This window comes from Pipistrellus hanaki (assembly GCF_964339955.1).
Source record: "Pipistrellus hanaki genome assembly, chromosome: 20".
Lineage (NCBI taxonomy): Eukaryota > Metazoa > Chordata > Mammalia > Chiroptera > Vespertilionidae > Pipistrellus > Pipistrellus hanaki.
Genome location: NC_140522.1, coordinates 33247 through 50346, shown reverse-complemented (window position 1 = coordinate 50346; position 17100 = coordinate 33247). Strand labels below are relative to the sequence as shown.

Here is a 17100-nt window from a genome sequence, read left to right as displayed (position 1 = left end):
CGTGGCCAGCCCCCGCCCAGCCCCAGCCCAGCAGGGGCACCCGAAGGCAGTGGGCAGTGTCCCCAGGAGCCTGGAGGGTGCCAGGCAGAGGCACTGGGCCTGAGCCGCCCTCCTGTCCAAGGCCAGTGAGTCAGGGAGGGACCCAGGTGCTCCCTGCACCTTCCCGAGGGCGAGAGGCAACAGGATGCAAACGGGGAAACCCCATGTGGTTGGCCCAGCCTGTGATTCCCAGCAGGCCTGGCCCTCGCCCTCGCCCTCACCCTCGCCCTCGCCCTCGCCCTCCCCCAGGGCCTGAGCCCGCCTGCCTCCTCTGTTTTTCTTCTAACGCAGTTTCTGGCACACCCTGGGGGGCTGCACTTGGGTTCCCATCTTCAGGAGCAAGTCTGGAGGGCTGAGCCTCGGGCACCAGCGCCTGCTCAGCAACTGGGGTCCCCCCTTAAGGGCCCCAGAGAACTGAGTTGGCCTGGAGGATACCACGCTCAGACTCCTGACTTCTGTCATGATTCTGAAACTTATAATTTGCAATAAATCAAACAGCCCAAAGCAGTTGGAATTAATAACGTTTTTAGTGGATGCTTCATGGTCCATGGGAATTCTAGCTCCTGATGCCTCCCCAGTTGATCCTGTGTCACGTGTCCAGTCCTTGTTCCTCTCAGGAAGCCAGACTAAAAAGCAGCAGCCAGCCCCCGCTTCCCTTCCCATGTGGTTCTCGGGGAGCCCCCATGCACTCCCCCCAACTGCTGAATCTCCCTCCTCCAGGCTGCAGGCCAGGCCACCGTCCCCGCTGCCCGATGATGGACAACGGCAGGGCGCGGTGGGGTTCCATCCTCTCCCACATCCCTACGGGCTCCTGGCGATGCCACACCAGAGGAGAGGCAGGGATTAGGGAGGGAAACCCACAAATCCCAGCTGCACCCCGCGGGGGTGTGGGCTGAGCCCCAGGCCTGTGCTCGGTTCATTGGAGGACCTGGAGGGTGGTGATGAGTGCAAGGTGTTGTGAATTAGAGGGTGCCGGGCCTCAGCTGTGGGCCAACCTGGCTTCCAGGGGTGGGGCTCATGCCCAATCCTCGGCATGTCTGGACTGAGGGGGGCAGGAGCGGCAGGCACCCCTCTGTCTACATCATCACGGACATCTAGCACCCAGTGTTTATTCATTTTTTTAAAAAAGGAAATCCAAATAAGTTAGCAAAAAAAAAAAAATTACAAAACAATAGCAAAACCACACAATGCTTAGTTATCAAAGGAAGTCACCCCCGGACCCCCCTCCCCCCATCCCGTCCCGGGCACCTCAGCACGGGACCCCTTGGTCAGATGGCAGCTTCACAAACAGCACGCAGAACAAACAGCGGAGACCTGGGAGCTCCCAGTGTTCACGCAGAAGCTTGGCCCCGGGGACGGGGACGGGCCCCCCCTCCTGCTCCCGGGTCAGGGCAGGCCCAGCCCGGCCGCTGCCCCAGGAAGAGCCGACGGGGCGCTCCGTGTGTCCGGGTCAGGACCCCGGTCGCTCAGACGGGATTGGGGGGGGGGCGGGGAGTGGAAGGCTGAGTTAAAATCGAAGGGAAGCTCCTGGGTTTGCCCCTGAAGGGCCCCCCAGGCGCTCTGGTCCCCTGCTCTGTCTCCCTGGACCCGATGGCCCTGAGCTCTGAGCCGTCAGCGAGTGAGAGTGCCCACGCCCTCTCTGGATGGCGGCTTAACCTTCGACAGGCCAGGAGGGGGCAGGCTGGCCCCGGGCCTCAGGACAGCCTGGCGCAGGCGGCATCTGTGGCCGGCCTGTGGGCCCCCGGCCGCCGGCCGCAGACCGCCTCAGTTGGGCAGGGCTTCGTCCGGGAAGGCCACAGAGACGTCCCCCATGGTGATGCTGTCCACGATGGAGGTGAGCGAGTGCAGGTTGTGGGCGTCGGCAGGGTCCGCCGGGAGCAGGTGGTCTGTGGGGAGAAGGTGGGCGGGGTCACCTGCCACAGGCATCCCCAGCTCAGGAGTGCTGCTGCCCTTCCCAGCGGCACGTGGGGCAGGTGCCTCCTCCCAGCTCCCCCTGGGGCTGGGCTGGGGGTGGGAGCAGCTATCCTGGGGCGGAGGGAGGTGGACCCTGGTGGTGTGTCCTGGGAGACGCCCTGGTCTTGCTGGCCTTAGGCAGCACGGGCTCAGGGACTCCCAGTGACCCCTGGGGCAGGGACAGTGTCCTCCCCACGGGGAAGGTCAGCCACGGGCCACCAGGCACCGGCCGAGAGCTGCAGGAGGCCGGCCTCTCGCTGGCCAAGGCTTTAGTCCACTCTGCAGAGGCCCAGGGGAGGAGCCAGGGGCAGGGGATAAGGAATGAGGGGCTCTCTGGGCTGGACAAGGCTGAGGGGTCTGAGCCACGCTGACCAAGGCCCTACCACACTTACCCCCTGGGTTGGGGCCGAACTCCAGGGCGCTGCCCCACTCTGGACTGCAGGAGGCGCTGTGGGAGCTGCATTCGCTGGGAACCTGCTGGACACCGAGGCCCAAGGTCAGGCACAGCCGTCTCGGTGGCACCCTCTGTCCAGTCCCCGGGGCAGAAGCTCTTGGGCCGAGGCTACCCCTCCAGCAGGTCACCCCTTGTCCGAGGAGCATCACAATTCACCCCTCCCTCCTCCCTTCCCACCCCTCCCCCCAGCTCCCAGGCCTTTCCTGGCTTCCATCTGGGTGGACACGACACCAGCTTAAAGGGACCCTGAGAGCCGGATGTCCGGCCCAGCAGGGGCCCCTGGGGCAGGCACAGTGTCCTCCCTGTGCCAGTGCTGGGGTGCCAGCTGGGGTAGGGGGGCGGGGGGCAGAGCTGTCCATCCCAGTCAGCACCCTGCTGACTCTGGACTTGTTCCCTACTCCTCCTTTGGATCCCTGACCCCTCCCCCCCCATCTCCCCATCTCTGCTTGTCCTGCTGCCTCTGTCCCATCTGGGAAGGACACAGGACACAGGATGGGCCCGAGGCTGCGGCCCCCCCCCCCGGGGCAGGCGGGCAGCCACTTACCCCGGCCTGGGGCCCGCCCCGCGGGCAGCGCAGCCCGCGCTCCTCCTGGCGGAGGGAGCTGAGCAGGGCCTGCAGGCGCTCGATGTACTGGATGGCGCTGCGCAGGATCTCCACCTTGGGCAGCCGCTGGTTGGGGTTGAGCAGGGTGCTGCGCTTGAGCGCCTCGAAGGCCTCGTTCACCTTCTTGAGCCGGCGCTTCTCCCGCAGCGTGGCCGCCCGCCGCCGGTCCACGGACACCGACTTCCGCTTGCAGGCCTTGCACGCCCACGGCAGGCACTGGCCCGGGCAGTGCTCGGGGGTCCCCAGGCCCTTGTCGTAGAGGGGTCCCCGGGCCTCGGGGCTGAGGCCGAGCTCGGCACGCTCGTAGCCGGGCGGCTCGAAGCCCTGGAGGTGGGCGGGCAGGTAGTTCTCCCCGTCGAAGAAGTGGGGCTCCTGGTAGAAGTAGGGGGGCGTCTCGTACAGCTCCATGGGGTCGGAAGAGGCTGGTTCCTGCCACCGGCCCCCGAGCTCCCGCAGCCCCTCACGCCAACTGCTGGGTGCCATTTAAACCCTCCCCGCTGGCACGGAACCAGAGATAAATATAGCCAACGCCACAGAAACCTGAGCCCCCTCTAAGCTGTTGCTGCACATCAAGACGTTCACAGTGGATTAGACGTGACCCCCCCCCCCGCCCGCCCCGGCCTCCTCCCACCCACCCACCCAGCCTGCCTGCCTGCCCCGGCCAGCCCTGGGCTCCTGGGCCTGGGAGGGAGGCCCTCGGTGTAATTTGATTAGTTTTCATTTCTCGGCGGCCCCCCCTGGGGCGGGCAGGGGAGTGGGGAACACATTCTCATCTGCTCCTTTCAATTACTCCTGGCGGGGGGCCTGCCTGCCCCTGTGGCTGGTCCCAAAGAGCCAGGGCGGGGGCCGGCGGGGTGGGCTTCGGCTGGAAGGGGTCCTACATCAATTCATCGCCTGCTTCCTGGCAGCCCCGAGGGCCATGGCCAGACAGGAGTCCCTCCCAGAGGGCAGGCTGCTGCCCGTCCGGCAGGCGTGTCCAGGGGCGAGAAGGGCCGGTCGAAGGGCCACGTGGCTGCCCTTCTGGTCTCCACAGCAGCCTTGGCCGTGTCTCCCAGGGCCAGTTATGGGGGTACCTGGGGGGGGAGAGGAACTGCCAGTGGGAGCCTAGAATACGCTGGTCAGGTTGCCACCCTCCAGCTGTGGAAAGTCAGGTCTGGGGGACCCTGCGTCTCCACCCTCCCTCCCCTACGTCGTGTCCTCCAGTCTCTTCTGCCCCAGTCGGACCCGAGGTTCCCTGAGTCCTCGCCATCGTGGTGGTGGGGGGGGGGGCAGAGCCCCTCCGCACAATTTAAATCTCCCGGCTCCTGGCCTCCTGGCTGGCTCTGCCTCTTCCTGTCTGGGTCTTCATGGCCCCCGTCCTGCAGGTCTCTCTCAAATGCGAGTGCAGGAGGGACTGGCTCACCCCTGGGCCTCTCAGTGCGGGGTCCCCTCTTGGCAGAGGCCTTGGGTCAGAGCGGACCCGTGCTGCCGTCCAGTGGGGGCGGGAGTGGACAAGGGCCACGTTAGGGCTGCAGGGTTACTACACGCGAACCCTAGGGGCCCCGAGACCAGGAGGGATGCTGGAGTTACTATGGAAACCCAGAAATGGCATCGTTCTGTCCTTTTGGGACCCCACGGGCCTTGCCTCTCCGGTCAGCGTGTCCATGTCCTGGAGGAAGGGGAGCGGGAGGACTCGCGGGGAGTTTCGGGATCTCACGCTCTAGCTGCTGAGCTGGCCGGAGCGGGGAGGTCCTGTTACAGTGCCAGGGAGTTGGTCCCGTCCCCGTGAGCGTGGGGCTGCCGCCGTGTGCACACGAGTGGGTTCCTCGAGCAGGGGTGTCAGAGTTTGCAGAGAGTCTGGGTGGGGTGTGGGAGGAGGAGAGCACCGCTGGGTCAGGAGGTCACGCAGGGTCCAGGCGAGAGGCGGAGGGGACGGGGGACGGGTCGGTGGAGCTCAGGGTTCGGGACAAGCCTGCAGAGAAGGGGGCGCCCAGCAGTGATGGGGGGACTTGGAAGTCAGGCAGGGGCACCCATGGGAGAGGACAGCCGGCCTTCGGGAACGAGCGCGAGGTCCTGGGGTAGAACGGCCGGCTTAGAGGCAGGAGGACGCGTGGACGGGGAGGATGGGCATGTCTGCTGGCAAAGGATGGTGCGTGTGTGTGTGTGTGTGTGTGTGTGTGTGCACACGCGTGTGCGTGTGTGTGCGCATGTGTGTGCACGCACCGGGCCCATGGAGACACCTCCTCCCCACCTGGCCTCCCTGAGGCGTGTCCCCGGCTCCCCGCGCAGCCTCCCGGGAGCCAGAACACCAGGAACAAGGGAGGGACAACCCCTGCTCGCCGGGGACAGAGGTATTCGTCACTCTTTCTGTCAAGAATCAGGTCTGGCCCATGTGTGCTGGGCGCCGGGGCCGGTGGCGTGAGTAAGACGTGAACAGGCCTGTAATACTCACCACCCGCACACAGTGTGCTCACTGAGGTAGGCAATGAGCGGCGATAGCACCGAGGGGTGGTGTGGCCTCGGGGAGGGGTGTTGTGGCCCTGGGGAGGGTGCTGTGGCCTTGAAGGGTGGTGTGACCCTGGGGAGGGTGCTGTGGCCCCGGGGAGGGTGGTGTGGCCCCGGGGAGGGTGCTGTTGCCCCAGGGAGGGGTGGTGTGGCCCTGGGGAGGGGTGCTGTGACCCCTGGGATGTGTGGTATGGCCTTGGGAGGGTTGCTGTGACCCCCGGGAGGGGTGGTGTGGCCCCGGGGAGGGTGGTGTGGCCCCCGGGAGGGTGGTGTGGCCCCGGGGAGGGTGGTGTGACCCCCGGGAGGGTGGTGTGGCCCTGGGGAGGGTGCTGTGGCCTTCACTCCAGACCCGCAGAACTCAGTTCCCTGAGGCCAGGCTGACCCTGTGCGCCTGTGTCTCCGTGACTCCGTGTGTAGACGTGTTTGTGTGTCTGTCAGTCAGTGGCCAGGGGACCATGCCCTGGCCCCGCTCTGGGGCCCTCGCCCTCCCAGGACTCGGAAGATAGGGCAGCTCGGGTGTCTCTGACATCAACCCCCCAAAGGGGGGCTGTCCCTTCACCCACCTTGCTCCTCTCGGAGCCGCGGTGCCGTGAAGCGGCACCTGGAGACCTGGCCTTCCTCCCCTGGCACCCTCCCCCTCCCCAAGCCGCCCTCTGATGGACAGGAACACATTGGGGCCACCACAGAGCGTCTTTGTGCTCCCAGCAGTGGAGATCCATCAGCTGCGACCTGACAGCGGGGCGTCAGGCCCTAATCCCCACCCACTGGCCTGGGCACAGAGGCCCCTCCAGAGGCAGCCCTCACCCCACCACCGTCCCAGCGTGACCGCTCCTCCCTGCGCGCCTGGCTGGCCTCATTTGCATGGTCCAGGAAACCCCCTTCACCTGCTCCCTGCTCCCTGCTCCCTGCTCCCTCTCCCCCTCGGCTCCCCAGCATCTCCCAGGCCCAGCTGGCCTCGCAGGTGGGCGGCCTGGGCTGCCAGGCTGATTGGCTAACACCCGGCCAGGTTCCGGTCCAGAGCCTCAGGTGCTGGAGGGAGAGCCATTGGCTTCCGCAGAGAAGGCTGAGTCTCTGTTCTCCCTGCTGGGTCCCTCGTTGGGTCCAGGCTGGGGCCCCAGCAGCCAGGACAATGGGTGCCGACCAGCACCAGCTCCCGGGAGGGGGAGGGGGGAGAGCTGGAGGGGAGGGCCTGGAGGGACGGCCCACACTGTGTCCTTTTCCTCTGAGGACAAGCCTCAGATCACCCTGGGAAGTCCCTCCCGCCGGAGTGGGCCCAGCGCCAGGTCTCTCAGCGCCAGGGCACTCGCCAAGAATCTCTGGCTTCTGCTGGGCGGGCAAGGGCGAGGCCTGGAGGGACGGGAGGGTCCGGGGACGGGTCCGAGGAGGTGCTTGGTGGTCACAGAGCCTGACGGGCCTGCAGGGTGTGGGCGGTGTGCACCTGAGCCTTGGGGATGGGGCGGGGTTCGAGTTCCAAGTGGTTCCCGGAGCTGGGCCCTCAGGAAGGGAAGACCGTGGAGGAGGGAGCCCTGGACTGGAAGTGAGGGCGGCTGCCCTCCTCCCTGCTCCTCCGTGTGGGAGGCAGGTGCTGGACTGAGTGGCCCCTGAAGCCTGCGGCCTGCAGGGCACGCACGCTCGGGCAGGAGGGCCTCTCCGAGAGGCCTGTGAGCCGGCCGCACCCTGAGGAGCGGACTCGGGGGTCAGTGTGGACCGAGCGCGTGGGCGGTTCTTCTTTCCTGTTGCCACCTCCGCCCCCACGCTCAGTCTCGCCAGAGGCCACTGGATGGCTCCCTGGAGCCGGGCCAGCCCACCTAGGCCTGGCATCCCTGTCCTACTTACCACAGCCTCCCCCCTCCTGCCCCCTCCCTTCCGCCCCCTCCTGCCCTCCTTGGGGCTCAGAAGGCCCGTGGGCCATACCCCCTCCCACTCCCTGGGCAGCTTCTATTTCTGCCTCTTTGACAAGTTGTGACATATTTGGGAGCAGCTGCTGCCGGGGTGGAGGTGCCTCGCTTTCCTCCGGCTCTGTCTTCTCCTCCCCAAGCCTCTCCCACAGCCTCCCCCGCCCCCCCGCCCCCCCGCAATGTGCTGGGGGACCCTCCCTGCATTCCCCTCCCCGGACCGCGGACGGCCAGCCCCGCCCTGGCCTGGAAGGGCCTTTGTGGCCCAGAAAGACAGGTGGCCTCATGCAGCCCAGGACTGACCGCCTCTGTGTCAGAGGCCCGTCTCTTCCCCCTCAGGGCTTCATATTTCCGTCTTCAAATGGGAGTGACAAACTGTCTCCCCAGGGGCCGTAGCTAGTTGTGCTGCCTGTTAACTGCAGGGGCTTGGAGCTCCTCTCGTCTCAAGCACTTGATTCCATGTCCCTCTTCCCCCCAAGAATCTCTAACCTCTCCGTCTCTGCCTGCCTGCACTCACTCCACCCAAAACCCCCTTTTCCGAGGAATCCTGGATGATGGCTCTGTCCCAGCCGCTCCTTCGTCACCATGTCTGGGATGGGGACTTCACACTCACTCACTGTCTGCCCGCTGCCTCCGCCTTCCCTGGCACAGACCCTCGGCAGGTGCGGCGCAGGCGACGGCTCTGTGTCCGTCTCGTGGTTGGTCTGCCGGCCACGGTCCCCCAGGCTCCGCTCTCCCAGCTCCTGCCACCCTGCACCCTCCCGGCCCCGTCTGGGTTTCCTCCTCGTCCTCCTCGCTTCCCTCTGCCTCCCTCCCTCCTCTGCCTCCCCCAGGAGGGACCTCTCTTCCCAGACCTCTTCCCTGCACCCGGGGGCCCTGTTCTCCCGAGGGTGCACCCTGCGTGGGTCAATGCTGGCTGCTCTGTGCATGGCTCCTCAAGGAACGACTCCCAAGGCCGTTCACTCTGCCCTGAGCGGCCGACCACGTGCCAAGGTCAGGGGCACGTGCGCTTCCGTCAAGCATGTCTGACCGGGATCCGCTCGCTGCCCCATTCCCATGTCCTCCGCTGTGACTCATGCGCCCACTCAGCCATTCCTGGCGTGGCTTCCCTGCCTTCCCGACATCCTCTGTCTGTCTGTCCCCAGCCTCCCTCCATCCTCTCCAGGGAGCCTGGAGACAAGGAGACAAATGGTCCGGGCAAGTCCATCTGCCGCGTTCCCCGCATAGCGGCCGTGCGGACGCCGCATTCCACCCTCGGACCCGGTGCCGAGTGCCCTTCCTCGCTGGGCCTGGGCCAGCCGAGGGCCTCCTGGGGCAGGGGTGGGGTTGGGGGACCTCTCCTCACCCCTAGCAGTCCCCACAGCCCACGCTCATCCCCTCCCAGGCTCACGTCCTCACCATCTTGGCTCCTTTCTCCCCAGTGGAGACCCGGCCCCGCCTCCCTCAGCCCAGGGCTGGCCTTGCTGCCCTTACAGACGGGGAGGGGAGGTTGAGGGTTTGGGAACCGGGTCAGGGGACTGCTCTGGACTGGGGCTCAGTGCTCCCCTGGCCCCCTCCCCTCCCAGCCTTTCTGCAGAGCTGTGACCCAGCACTGGGTCTGGCTCTCCGAACCTCCAGTCCCTCCTGTGCCTCATCTTTCCTGGTGCGGCCACATTTCTGAAAGTGACGTTTCCTGTGGTGGCTGGAAAGGCCCCCCAACTTCCTGATCCCAGGCAAGGAGCAGGCTCCTCGATTCCTGAGCCCGGAGCCAGCGGGTGCTGCCGGCGGCATCCCCGTGGGGGCTGGACGGTGGGGAGCACCCTGGGCCCAGGCAGGACCGGCGAGGGGAGGGAGGCCATGCTTACCGGGTCCTCACCCCCAGCTACTCACTTAGAACGCTCCCACTTACGAGGCGCCTTGTGGACGCCCCACCATCACCACGAGGGGTCGTCACGCCAGGTGTCAGACTGGGGGTCAGGTGAGGAAGTCTGCTCACGGGAGCAACAGAGGTGGAGGCAGGATCAGCACCAGCCCAGCCGACTCCGGAGTCGGGAACAGCCTAGTCCACTAAGGTTACGGCCAAAGCCCAGGCCCTGGACAACTGTGGGACCAGCTCCTCTCCAGAGTGCATGCAGTAGGCACTCAGCAAGTGCGTGTGGTGTGGACAGCTGCCCCAAGAGACAGTCCCTTCTGTGCAGAGTGAGGGTTCGGGGCTCTCTCCTTCTTGGGGTCACCTGGACGTCAGAGCCCACGTGTCTGTGATGCTGGTGGTACCCATGGGGTGAGGATGAGGAGGGAGCTCAGAGGAGCACAGGATTGTCAGGTAAAGAGCCAGGAGGCGGGCCCCTGGCCCTTGGAGGTGGGGGCTGCCCGAGGACGGGAGCCGCGGGCGTGGGGAGCGTGGGGGTGTGTGTTTATTCTGAGATGGGCAGCCTCACTCTGGAGTCGTGAATTTAGGAATATTCCATCTCCCGCAGACCGGCAGCCTGGAGCAGTGCCTGGAGCCCGGGGGCGGTGTTGGCACGATGCTCGGTGCTCATGGCACCTCCTCCCTCCCTCCTTCTGGAGCAGACGGCGCCTGTGATGTCTCCTCTCGGCTCTGCCCTCCCCTCCCCGGCTGTCCTGGCCGGGACCTGTTCCCGGGGGTGAGGTTGGCAGCCAAGAGCGTGACTTCTGACCTCAGGTCTCCCAGGCCTCCCCTCCCGACCCTGGTGCTGCAGTGAAACCACAGACGCATGGTGATCAGAGCAGGGGCCTCAGGCGGAGAACGGGAGCAGGAGCCACTGGCCTGCGGAGGCAGATGGCAGAGGCGCGTGAACCGCCCTGGATGCCCGCCGCCTCCTCATCCTCAGAGCCAGCGAACACGCATTCAAGGAACCCTGAAGCCCCTCCACAAATCATCATACCCGTGTGCCTTCGCCTGGGGGTCGCCTGGTATATGGACCTATGCACCACACATGCACCACACACACAGGCCACACACACACCACACGCACACTTGCACCACACACATAGGCCACACACACGCCATACACAAGGCACACACACACCACACACACACACACACACACACACCACACACACCACGCACGCACACACTCATAGTCACACACACATGCACACACTCATAGTCTCACACACATGCATACACTCACACATGCACACACTCAGTCGTGCACGCATACACATACACACATACACACATTCAGTCACACACTCACAGACTCATACACGTGCACACACTCACATACTCACACGTGCACACACTCAGTCTCACACACGTGCACACACTCAGTCTCACACACGTGCACACACTCACACATGCACACACTCAGTCGCGCACACACACATACACACATTGATAGTCACATAGTCACACACGTGCACACACTCAGTCTCACACACGTGCACACACTCACACATGCACACACTCAGTCGTGCACACACACATACACACATTGATAGTCACATAGTCACACACACGTGCACACTCACAGTCTCACATGCGTGCACACACTCACACATACGCGCGCACACACTCCCCCAGCACCTCTCCTGGGTTGGTAGCTCCCTGTCCCCTCCCCACGCCCACCAATGCTCAGGGTGGAGGGTTGGGTGGCCGCCGGCTGAGCTGACGTGGGGATGCCTAGCTCTGGGCCTCTCCTCCCACCACACAAGCCAGGCGCTGGGCGAGGCCTCACCACGTACAGCTGCGAGGCTCCAGGCTGGTTACGTACCCTCCGAGCCTCAGTTTCTCATTCTGCAAACGGGGAGGATAATGCCTGTAGCTCAGGGCCTGGTACCCAGGCAGCTGTTGCTATCAGAGGGATGTTACTGTCCCTGAGGGCTGGGGTTCTCTGGGGGACTCCCCGCCCAGCCAGGTGGACAGGCTCTGCAGCCTTTCAATGGTGACACCCCACCCCCCACCCCTGTCCATGGTCAGCCACGCCCCTGGCACTTGAGGGATCTCAGCTCGGTCTGTTTTGAGTTATAAATACACACACACACACACACACACACACACACGCACACACACCATGCCCCATCCCATGAAACACCGATGCCGAGACCAAAGTAGAAGCTTCCTGGATCCTGTCTCTCCCTCCCTCCCTCCCTCCCTCCCTCCCTCCCTCCCTCCGTCCCTCTGCTCAGCAGAAATTCTATTTTCTCTCCTTGGAACCTAAAGCTCTCCCCCTGGTGCCTCCTCCGCCCACCCCTCCCCGCCCTCTCCATCACTGCGGATGTGAGGGAACCTCTGGGGACAGCGCTCTTGGAAGGAAGTGCCCACTTAGAGGAAGTGCTCAGAGGTAGTGGCTCAGGCCAGGCCTGCAGCGGGCGGGGCACAGCTAAGAGGTGGGTGGAGCCCGCACAGAGGACCTGAGGGGCAGGGGCAGGCCCCAAGACAGGGGCTTAGGAGTCCCGGTTTTCTGAGTCCCCAGAGCTAAGCAAGCCCACAGCCCGGCGGCCCGTGTGGCTCAGGGGTGGAGCGTCCACCTAGGAACCAGGAGGTCACAGTTAGATTCCTGGTCAGGGCACATGCCCGGGTTGTGGGCTCCATCCCCAGTAGGGGGCGTGCAGGAGGCAGCCGATCCATGATTATCCCTCCCTCCCTCCCTCCCTCCCTCCCTCCCTCCCTCCCTCCCCCTTCCTGTCTGAAATCAATAAAAATGAAAATTAAAAAAAGAGACCCCAGAGAGAGCTCTCCCTCCACCTGCTTGCACCTAGGAGAGGCCATGTGAGCTGAGCTGCGAAGGAAGAGCAGTGTCCTCGCCGAATCGGCCCGCGCTGTGCCCTGACCTCGGACGTGCCGCCTCCAGAACCGAGAGGGAATAACTGCCGGCCAAGCCCCGGCGGCGGCATCATCTCACGCTGCCCGCCCAGCCGCACACATCCTGAGTGCCCAGGACGCGCCTCCTCCTCCTGCGGAGGGCCCCTGTCCTGTGCTCACAGGTCGCTGCACAGCAAACACGAATGTAAAAAGCGTCGGTTCTGCCGAAACCAGTTTGGCTCAGTGGATAGAGCGTCAATGGGCCCTGATTGGTGTGGCTCAGTGGATAGAGCATTGGCCTGCAGACTGAAGGGTCCCAGTTTCGTTCTGGTCAAGGGCATGTACCTTGGTTGTGGGCACATCCCCAGTTGGGGGTGTGCAAGAGGCAGCTGATCGATGGTTCTCTCTCATCGATGTTTCTAGCTCTCTATCCCTCTCTCTTCCTCTCCGTAAAAAATTAATAAAATATATTTTAAAAAATAGTGTCGGGTCGTTCTGCTGACATTGCACGCGGAGGGGCCCTCGGCTCAGAGTGAGGACGGGTAGAAAGGGGGCAGGGAACCACGCACACGCCCTTGGGGAAGCAGGGTGTTGGGAGGTGCTGGTGGGCCTGGGTGGGAAGGACAGGCCCACGCAGACCCTCTCTCAGCCTCCTGCAGTCCCCGCCCCCCCATTCCTGCAGGTGAAGCTGGGCTTGAAGTCGTCTCTCGGCTGAGAGGAGAGCTGGATGGAGGACAACAGATGGGGCCGCACAGCCCCGCCGCCGCTCAGTCCGAGGGGAACAGGTGGAGCTGGGCCCGGAGCGTCAATGCTGGCGATTCACGGGCGAGCAGCGGGCGGAGTGCCCGGCTCAGGCCGGCGACAGCTGGCAGCACGTGGATGGGGTGGGGCGGGGTGGGTTCCGCCTCAGGGAGAAGGCACCAGAGGGCAGGGGACCAGGGAGGGCACGGGGGAACTCCTCTGCCCCCCCCCCCCGGCCCCGCTCCCCAGGCTGGGGCAGCTGACCTGCGAGATGTAAGGAGACTGGGGAGATGCTCCTTGGGGGCGCCCCCATTTCCCCAACCCCCGCCGTCCTGGGCCTAACCCTAAACCCCAGGCATCCGGGCCATTCCAACAGCTGTGCAGGCTTTTGGCTGGGCCAGGGCCTAGGCAGGGGACAAAGGCAGCTGCCGCCCTCCCCTTGCAGACAGGGGTGGGAGCACAGGGAGGTGAGAAGTGGCAGTACCGCCTCCCCTTTCTGTCCAGTTTTCCTGTGCCCTGAGCCCTCCCCGCTCTTCTCCAAGGGAAGGGACAGAGCAGGAAAGCAATGTCTGCTGAACACAGTGCTTCAGAGCCCAGCACTACGTCCTCCCATCAGCCCTTTCGAAGTGTCACGTCCCCATTTCACAGGCGAGAAAACCGGTGCCCTACCAGACTCTCGAGAAGGGACAGAGGGACAATATTTGACACTGGAGCCCAAATTCACAGCCTCTGCGGAGGACTGAATTAGCGAAACGCCCAGCAATCCCCCGGCTGGTCTGGGCCCGGCTTTCTGAGTCAGAGCGGAGGGCAGTCAGGTCAGTGGAAGTTGAAGACTCTTTTCTCCGGAGATTTCTCCAAGGAGGAGCCAGTTCAGCCCTGGGCCTGGCTTCGGAGACTTGGCCTTGGCTTGGGGGGCAGGACCGTCTCCCCATTCTTCGGCGGAGAGATCTGCTGGGCATTCCTAGGAGCCTTCAGCTCCAGACCCTCCGAGGTGGGGCGCAGTGGTCTCTGCCTAAAGCTGTACAGGGACTTGGTTCCTCCCACCAGCACCCAGCCGGCAGGGAGCAGCCTCCTCGCCCCACGTCTGTCCGGGCTTCCCTCTGGCCAGCAGGGGGACCCCAAGCCCCAGGCACCGCCTGCACGGGGCCGCTGCTCCTGGCTCTGGATGCATCACAACGCTCAGCACACCCACATCCGCCCTGAGTCTCAGTTTCCTGCTCTGCGAAATGGGTACAAAACTGTACTTCAGCAGCCACAACGTGAGGGTGCAGAGCTCTGAACAGCAGAGCGTGCATAGACTTCATTCTTCGGTGGTTGCCGTCCTGCACGGCCCCATAGCTCCACGTATGAGAACCGTCAGAACAGGCAAATCTTTTGAGACCGAACGCGGCTCCGTGGTTTCCAGCGTCTGAGAGGGAACGGGCAGGGTGGGAAAAAAGCGCTAACAGCTGGAAGGTTTCGGGGAGATGAAATGCCCTAAATTAAATTGGGGTGATAGTTGCACAATTCAGTAACTGTACTAAAAGCCATCGAGTCGCACCCTTTAAATGGGTGAACTTTATGCCATAGAAGCTATAGCCCAGGAAAACGTGGCTGTGTGCTCTGAATTGAATTTGGGGAGCCCCCCCCGCCCCACGTCTCCATGGCCTCCTCTCCCCTCAGCACGTGCAGAAGCTGGGAGCACATTTCTTTTTATTGAGGAGCAGGAGGAGCTGGATGGATAGGAAGGAGGAAGGGGAGTGGATGTGCAGGAAGCAGGAAGCAGGAAGGAGGGAGGAGGAAGGGGCAGAGGAAGTCCCGTTTCTCCCGGCCTTGATTGCCCCTCTGCCCTGTGCCCTTGGTGTGGGAGGGTCTGGCAAGGAGGGTGCGGACGAACTGGGCCGTGCCAGGGCCTGAGCTCTGCTGAGCCCATGCCATGGTGAGCGACCAGGCCTCCAGGTGGTGTGGTGGCAGGTGGATCCGCCAGAGGCTGCCTCCAGGGTCAGAGAAGCCCAGGTCCATGGCTGGTGCCCCAGGCGAGGCCCGGGGGGGGGGGCCCGAGGCGATGCCTGATGAAGAGCTGCAGGTGCCGGGAGAAGCCATCTTTTTTTAAAATTATTTTATTTTATTTTTATTTTTTAATCCTCACCCAAGGCTATTATTCCACTGATTTTTAGAGAGAGTGGAAGAGAGAGGGAAAGACGGAGAGAAACGTGGATGTGAGAGAAATACATGGGTGGGTTGCCTCCTGCAGGCGTCCCAACCAGGGCCTGGGCCAGGGAGGAGCCTGCAACAGAGGTACGTGCCCCTGACAGGAATCGAACCCAGGACCCTTTGGTCTGCAGGCCGACGCTCTATCCACTGAGCAACACCGCTAGGGCAAGGCTGAGTCTTTAACTGTGGTAGGCGCCTGGGGCCTGGGGCCTGGGGCAGGCTGTGCCAGGTGAGAGCCTGCGGGAGCCGGGGGGAGGCGGCAAAGGCTCTCGTTGCCAAAGGGGAGTGAGGAGGCTCGAACAGGAGCCCCTGGGAGTGCTCCGGGCGTCTGTGTAGCCTGAGGAGGAATTACACTTCCCAGATTCCCCAACGAGGCTCCAGGGAAGTCCACAGACTACGGTGTCTGAGGCAGAACTGGAAGATGCCCACCCCCAGCGCCCCCAAGGCTTCAGCGGGGGATCTCTGTCCTGCATGGGGGTCAGCGCTGGGCTGGGGGGTCGGAGTCCTCGGTGGACAGCGGGGGCCATCGGACCTGACCCTGAGCAGGAGGCAGCCAGAGGGGACCCAGGTGGGGAAGGCGGAGCTTGCTTCCCGCTGGGCTGTGCAGAGCGGGAGAGGGGCAGGAGGTGTAGGAGAGGGGGGTCATGGAGGTGGCCTGGGGAGCAGATGGCTCCCTGAGCCTGGGCACCCCGTGGTCTGTAAAGGGAATTTGCTGAGAGACGGAGAAAGGGTGTAAGGGCTCAGGAGGAGGTGCAGAGGGAGGATGGGGGGCGGGGGGGGGGGATGGGAACGGAGGCTGGCTCCGGGAGCAGGTCTCAGAGCTGAGGACCGGGAGGGGCGGCAGGTGAGGTGGATGTGGGCGCTGGGCCGCTGGTGTAGGGGCGCCTCCCAGCATCCCGCATCCTGGGGAGCGGACGCTGGAGGCTGGATTCACACGGGGGCGGGGAGGGCGGGGGCGGCGCAGGGACAGCTCACGTTTTCCCGGCGTTTCTCACCCAGAATCACTTCCTTTGTGGAGCGGAGGGGGTGAGGGAGGAGGGGGAGGGTGAGGAGGGAGGGGCCCCGAGGTGCCGCCGCCCCCGCCCTTCCAGTCTGGTCTGCGGAGCCCTCCTGTCACTCAGCCCCGTGCCCCGGCGCCTGAGCCAAGTCTGCACCGCTGCACCCCAGCCTGGACTGGACCTGGGCTGGACCTGGGCTGGACCTGGACCTGGGCTGGACCTGGAGGGCTGGCCGGGGTTCGGGCGCCCACGCTGGCGGAGGCTGAGAGCCTGGCTGGGGGGCTCGGACGGCTCAGGTGGCTGAGGGCTGCCGGCTTCGGGGACCAGGGCAGGTCTGTGCTGCCTCCATCGGGCTCGGCGGGTGCGGGAGAGGGAGAGGGCGAAGCGGGCGACCAGGGAGCCCCCTTCCTGGCGGTGGGCGGGCGCGGTCTGCAGAGCTGGAGCGGGGCCAGGGCGCCGCCGGGAGCCGGTGCCCACGTCCCGGTGCGGGAGGGCGGGCGCTCGCGGGGAAAGGGCCCCCCGCCCCGCCAGGACAGATTCAGACCCCAGACCCGTTGTCCCAGGTGAGGGCAGGCGCTGCCTCTTTAAAAGCGGCCGGGCAGAGCTCCGCACCATGTGATGCTGGCGAGGCTGGCCGGCGGCGCTCGCTGCAGCGGAGGGAGCGAGGACATGAGCGGCCGGCGTGGTGCCCGGAGCCCAGCCCAGCCCCGCGCGCCTGGCTCCCCCGTTCTGGGCCGCAGCAGGTGCCCCCGACTTCGGGCACCACCTCCAGGCCCCCCTGGCGGCCGGCAGGCAGGCTGGTGAGCTCCTGGCACGCTGGTCTGGGGCATCGGCGGGCAAAGCCGGGCGTGGGGACCTGGTGGGGCGTGTGCAGCGGGCGGGAGGGGTGAATGAGACCTCGGGGTGGTCCGGGGAGGTACAGAGGCTAGGCAGACAGAGGGCCAGGGGTCTCACCAGCCCCGGTGGGCACCCAGCGGACACAGCTCCAAGGG

At 64.8% G+C, this 17100-nt stretch overlaps 2 protein-coding genes across 4 annotated transcripts in view; one reads left to right on the top strand and one right to left on the bottom strand.

Annotated features, from left to right (window-relative positions):
* Nucleotides 1–1132: 1132 nt before the first annotated feature.
* Nucleotides 1133–3554, bottom strand: MYOG (myogenin). 2 transcript variants are annotated; one of them, XM_084868521.1, is made up of 3 exons: nucleotides 2991–3554; nucleotides 2385–2469; nucleotides 1133–1925 (listed from the first exon to the last, which is right to left on the bottom strand). In XM_084868521.1, exons 1-3 carry the CDS (start codon nucleotides 3531–3533, stop codon nucleotides 1804–1806), a joined length of 750 nt encoding a protein of 249 aa, XP_084724647.1. In that variant the 5' UTR covers nucleotides 3534–3554; the 3' UTR covers nucleotides 1133–1803. The 2 variants fall into 2 exon arrangements, with proteins under 2 accessions (XP_084724647.1, XP_084724648.1); XM_084868522.1 differs by having other exon boundaries at nucleotides 2385–2466; nucleotides 2991–3543.
* Nucleotides 3555–15038: 11484 nt separating this feature from the next.
* ADORA1 (adenosine A1 receptor) overlaps nucleotides 15039–17100 on the top strand; it is a 22349-nt gene continuing 20287 nt past the window's right edge. Inside the window, exons 1-2 of one of the 2 annotated variants that reach the window (XM_084868530.1) lie at nucleotides 15039–16440; nucleotides 16672–16908. The gene's annotated coding sequence lies outside the window, so the exon portion shown is untranslated. The remainder of the gene's footprint in view (nucleotides 16441–16671; nucleotides 16909–17100) is intronic. The other variant, XM_084868531.1, reaches the window with a different exon arrangement.

What these genes read in the sequence shown, in the direction of transcription:
- MYOG (XM_084868521.1), bottom strand. Translation starts at nt 3,533, where the DNA reads ATGGCACCCAGCAGTTGGCGTGAGGGGCTGCGGGAGCTCGGGGGCCGG. An exon ending in GGGGCGGGCCCCAGGCCGGG is followed by an intron (nt 2,470 to 2,990) that starts GTAAGTGGCTGC and finishes CTCGGTGTCCAG; the next exon opens with CAGGTTCCCAGCGAATGCAG. An exon ending in GTTCGGCCCCAACCCAGGGG is followed by an intron (nt 1,926 to 2,384) that starts GTAAGTGTGGTA and finishes TTCTCCCCACAG; the next exon opens with ACCACCTGCTCCCGGCGGAC.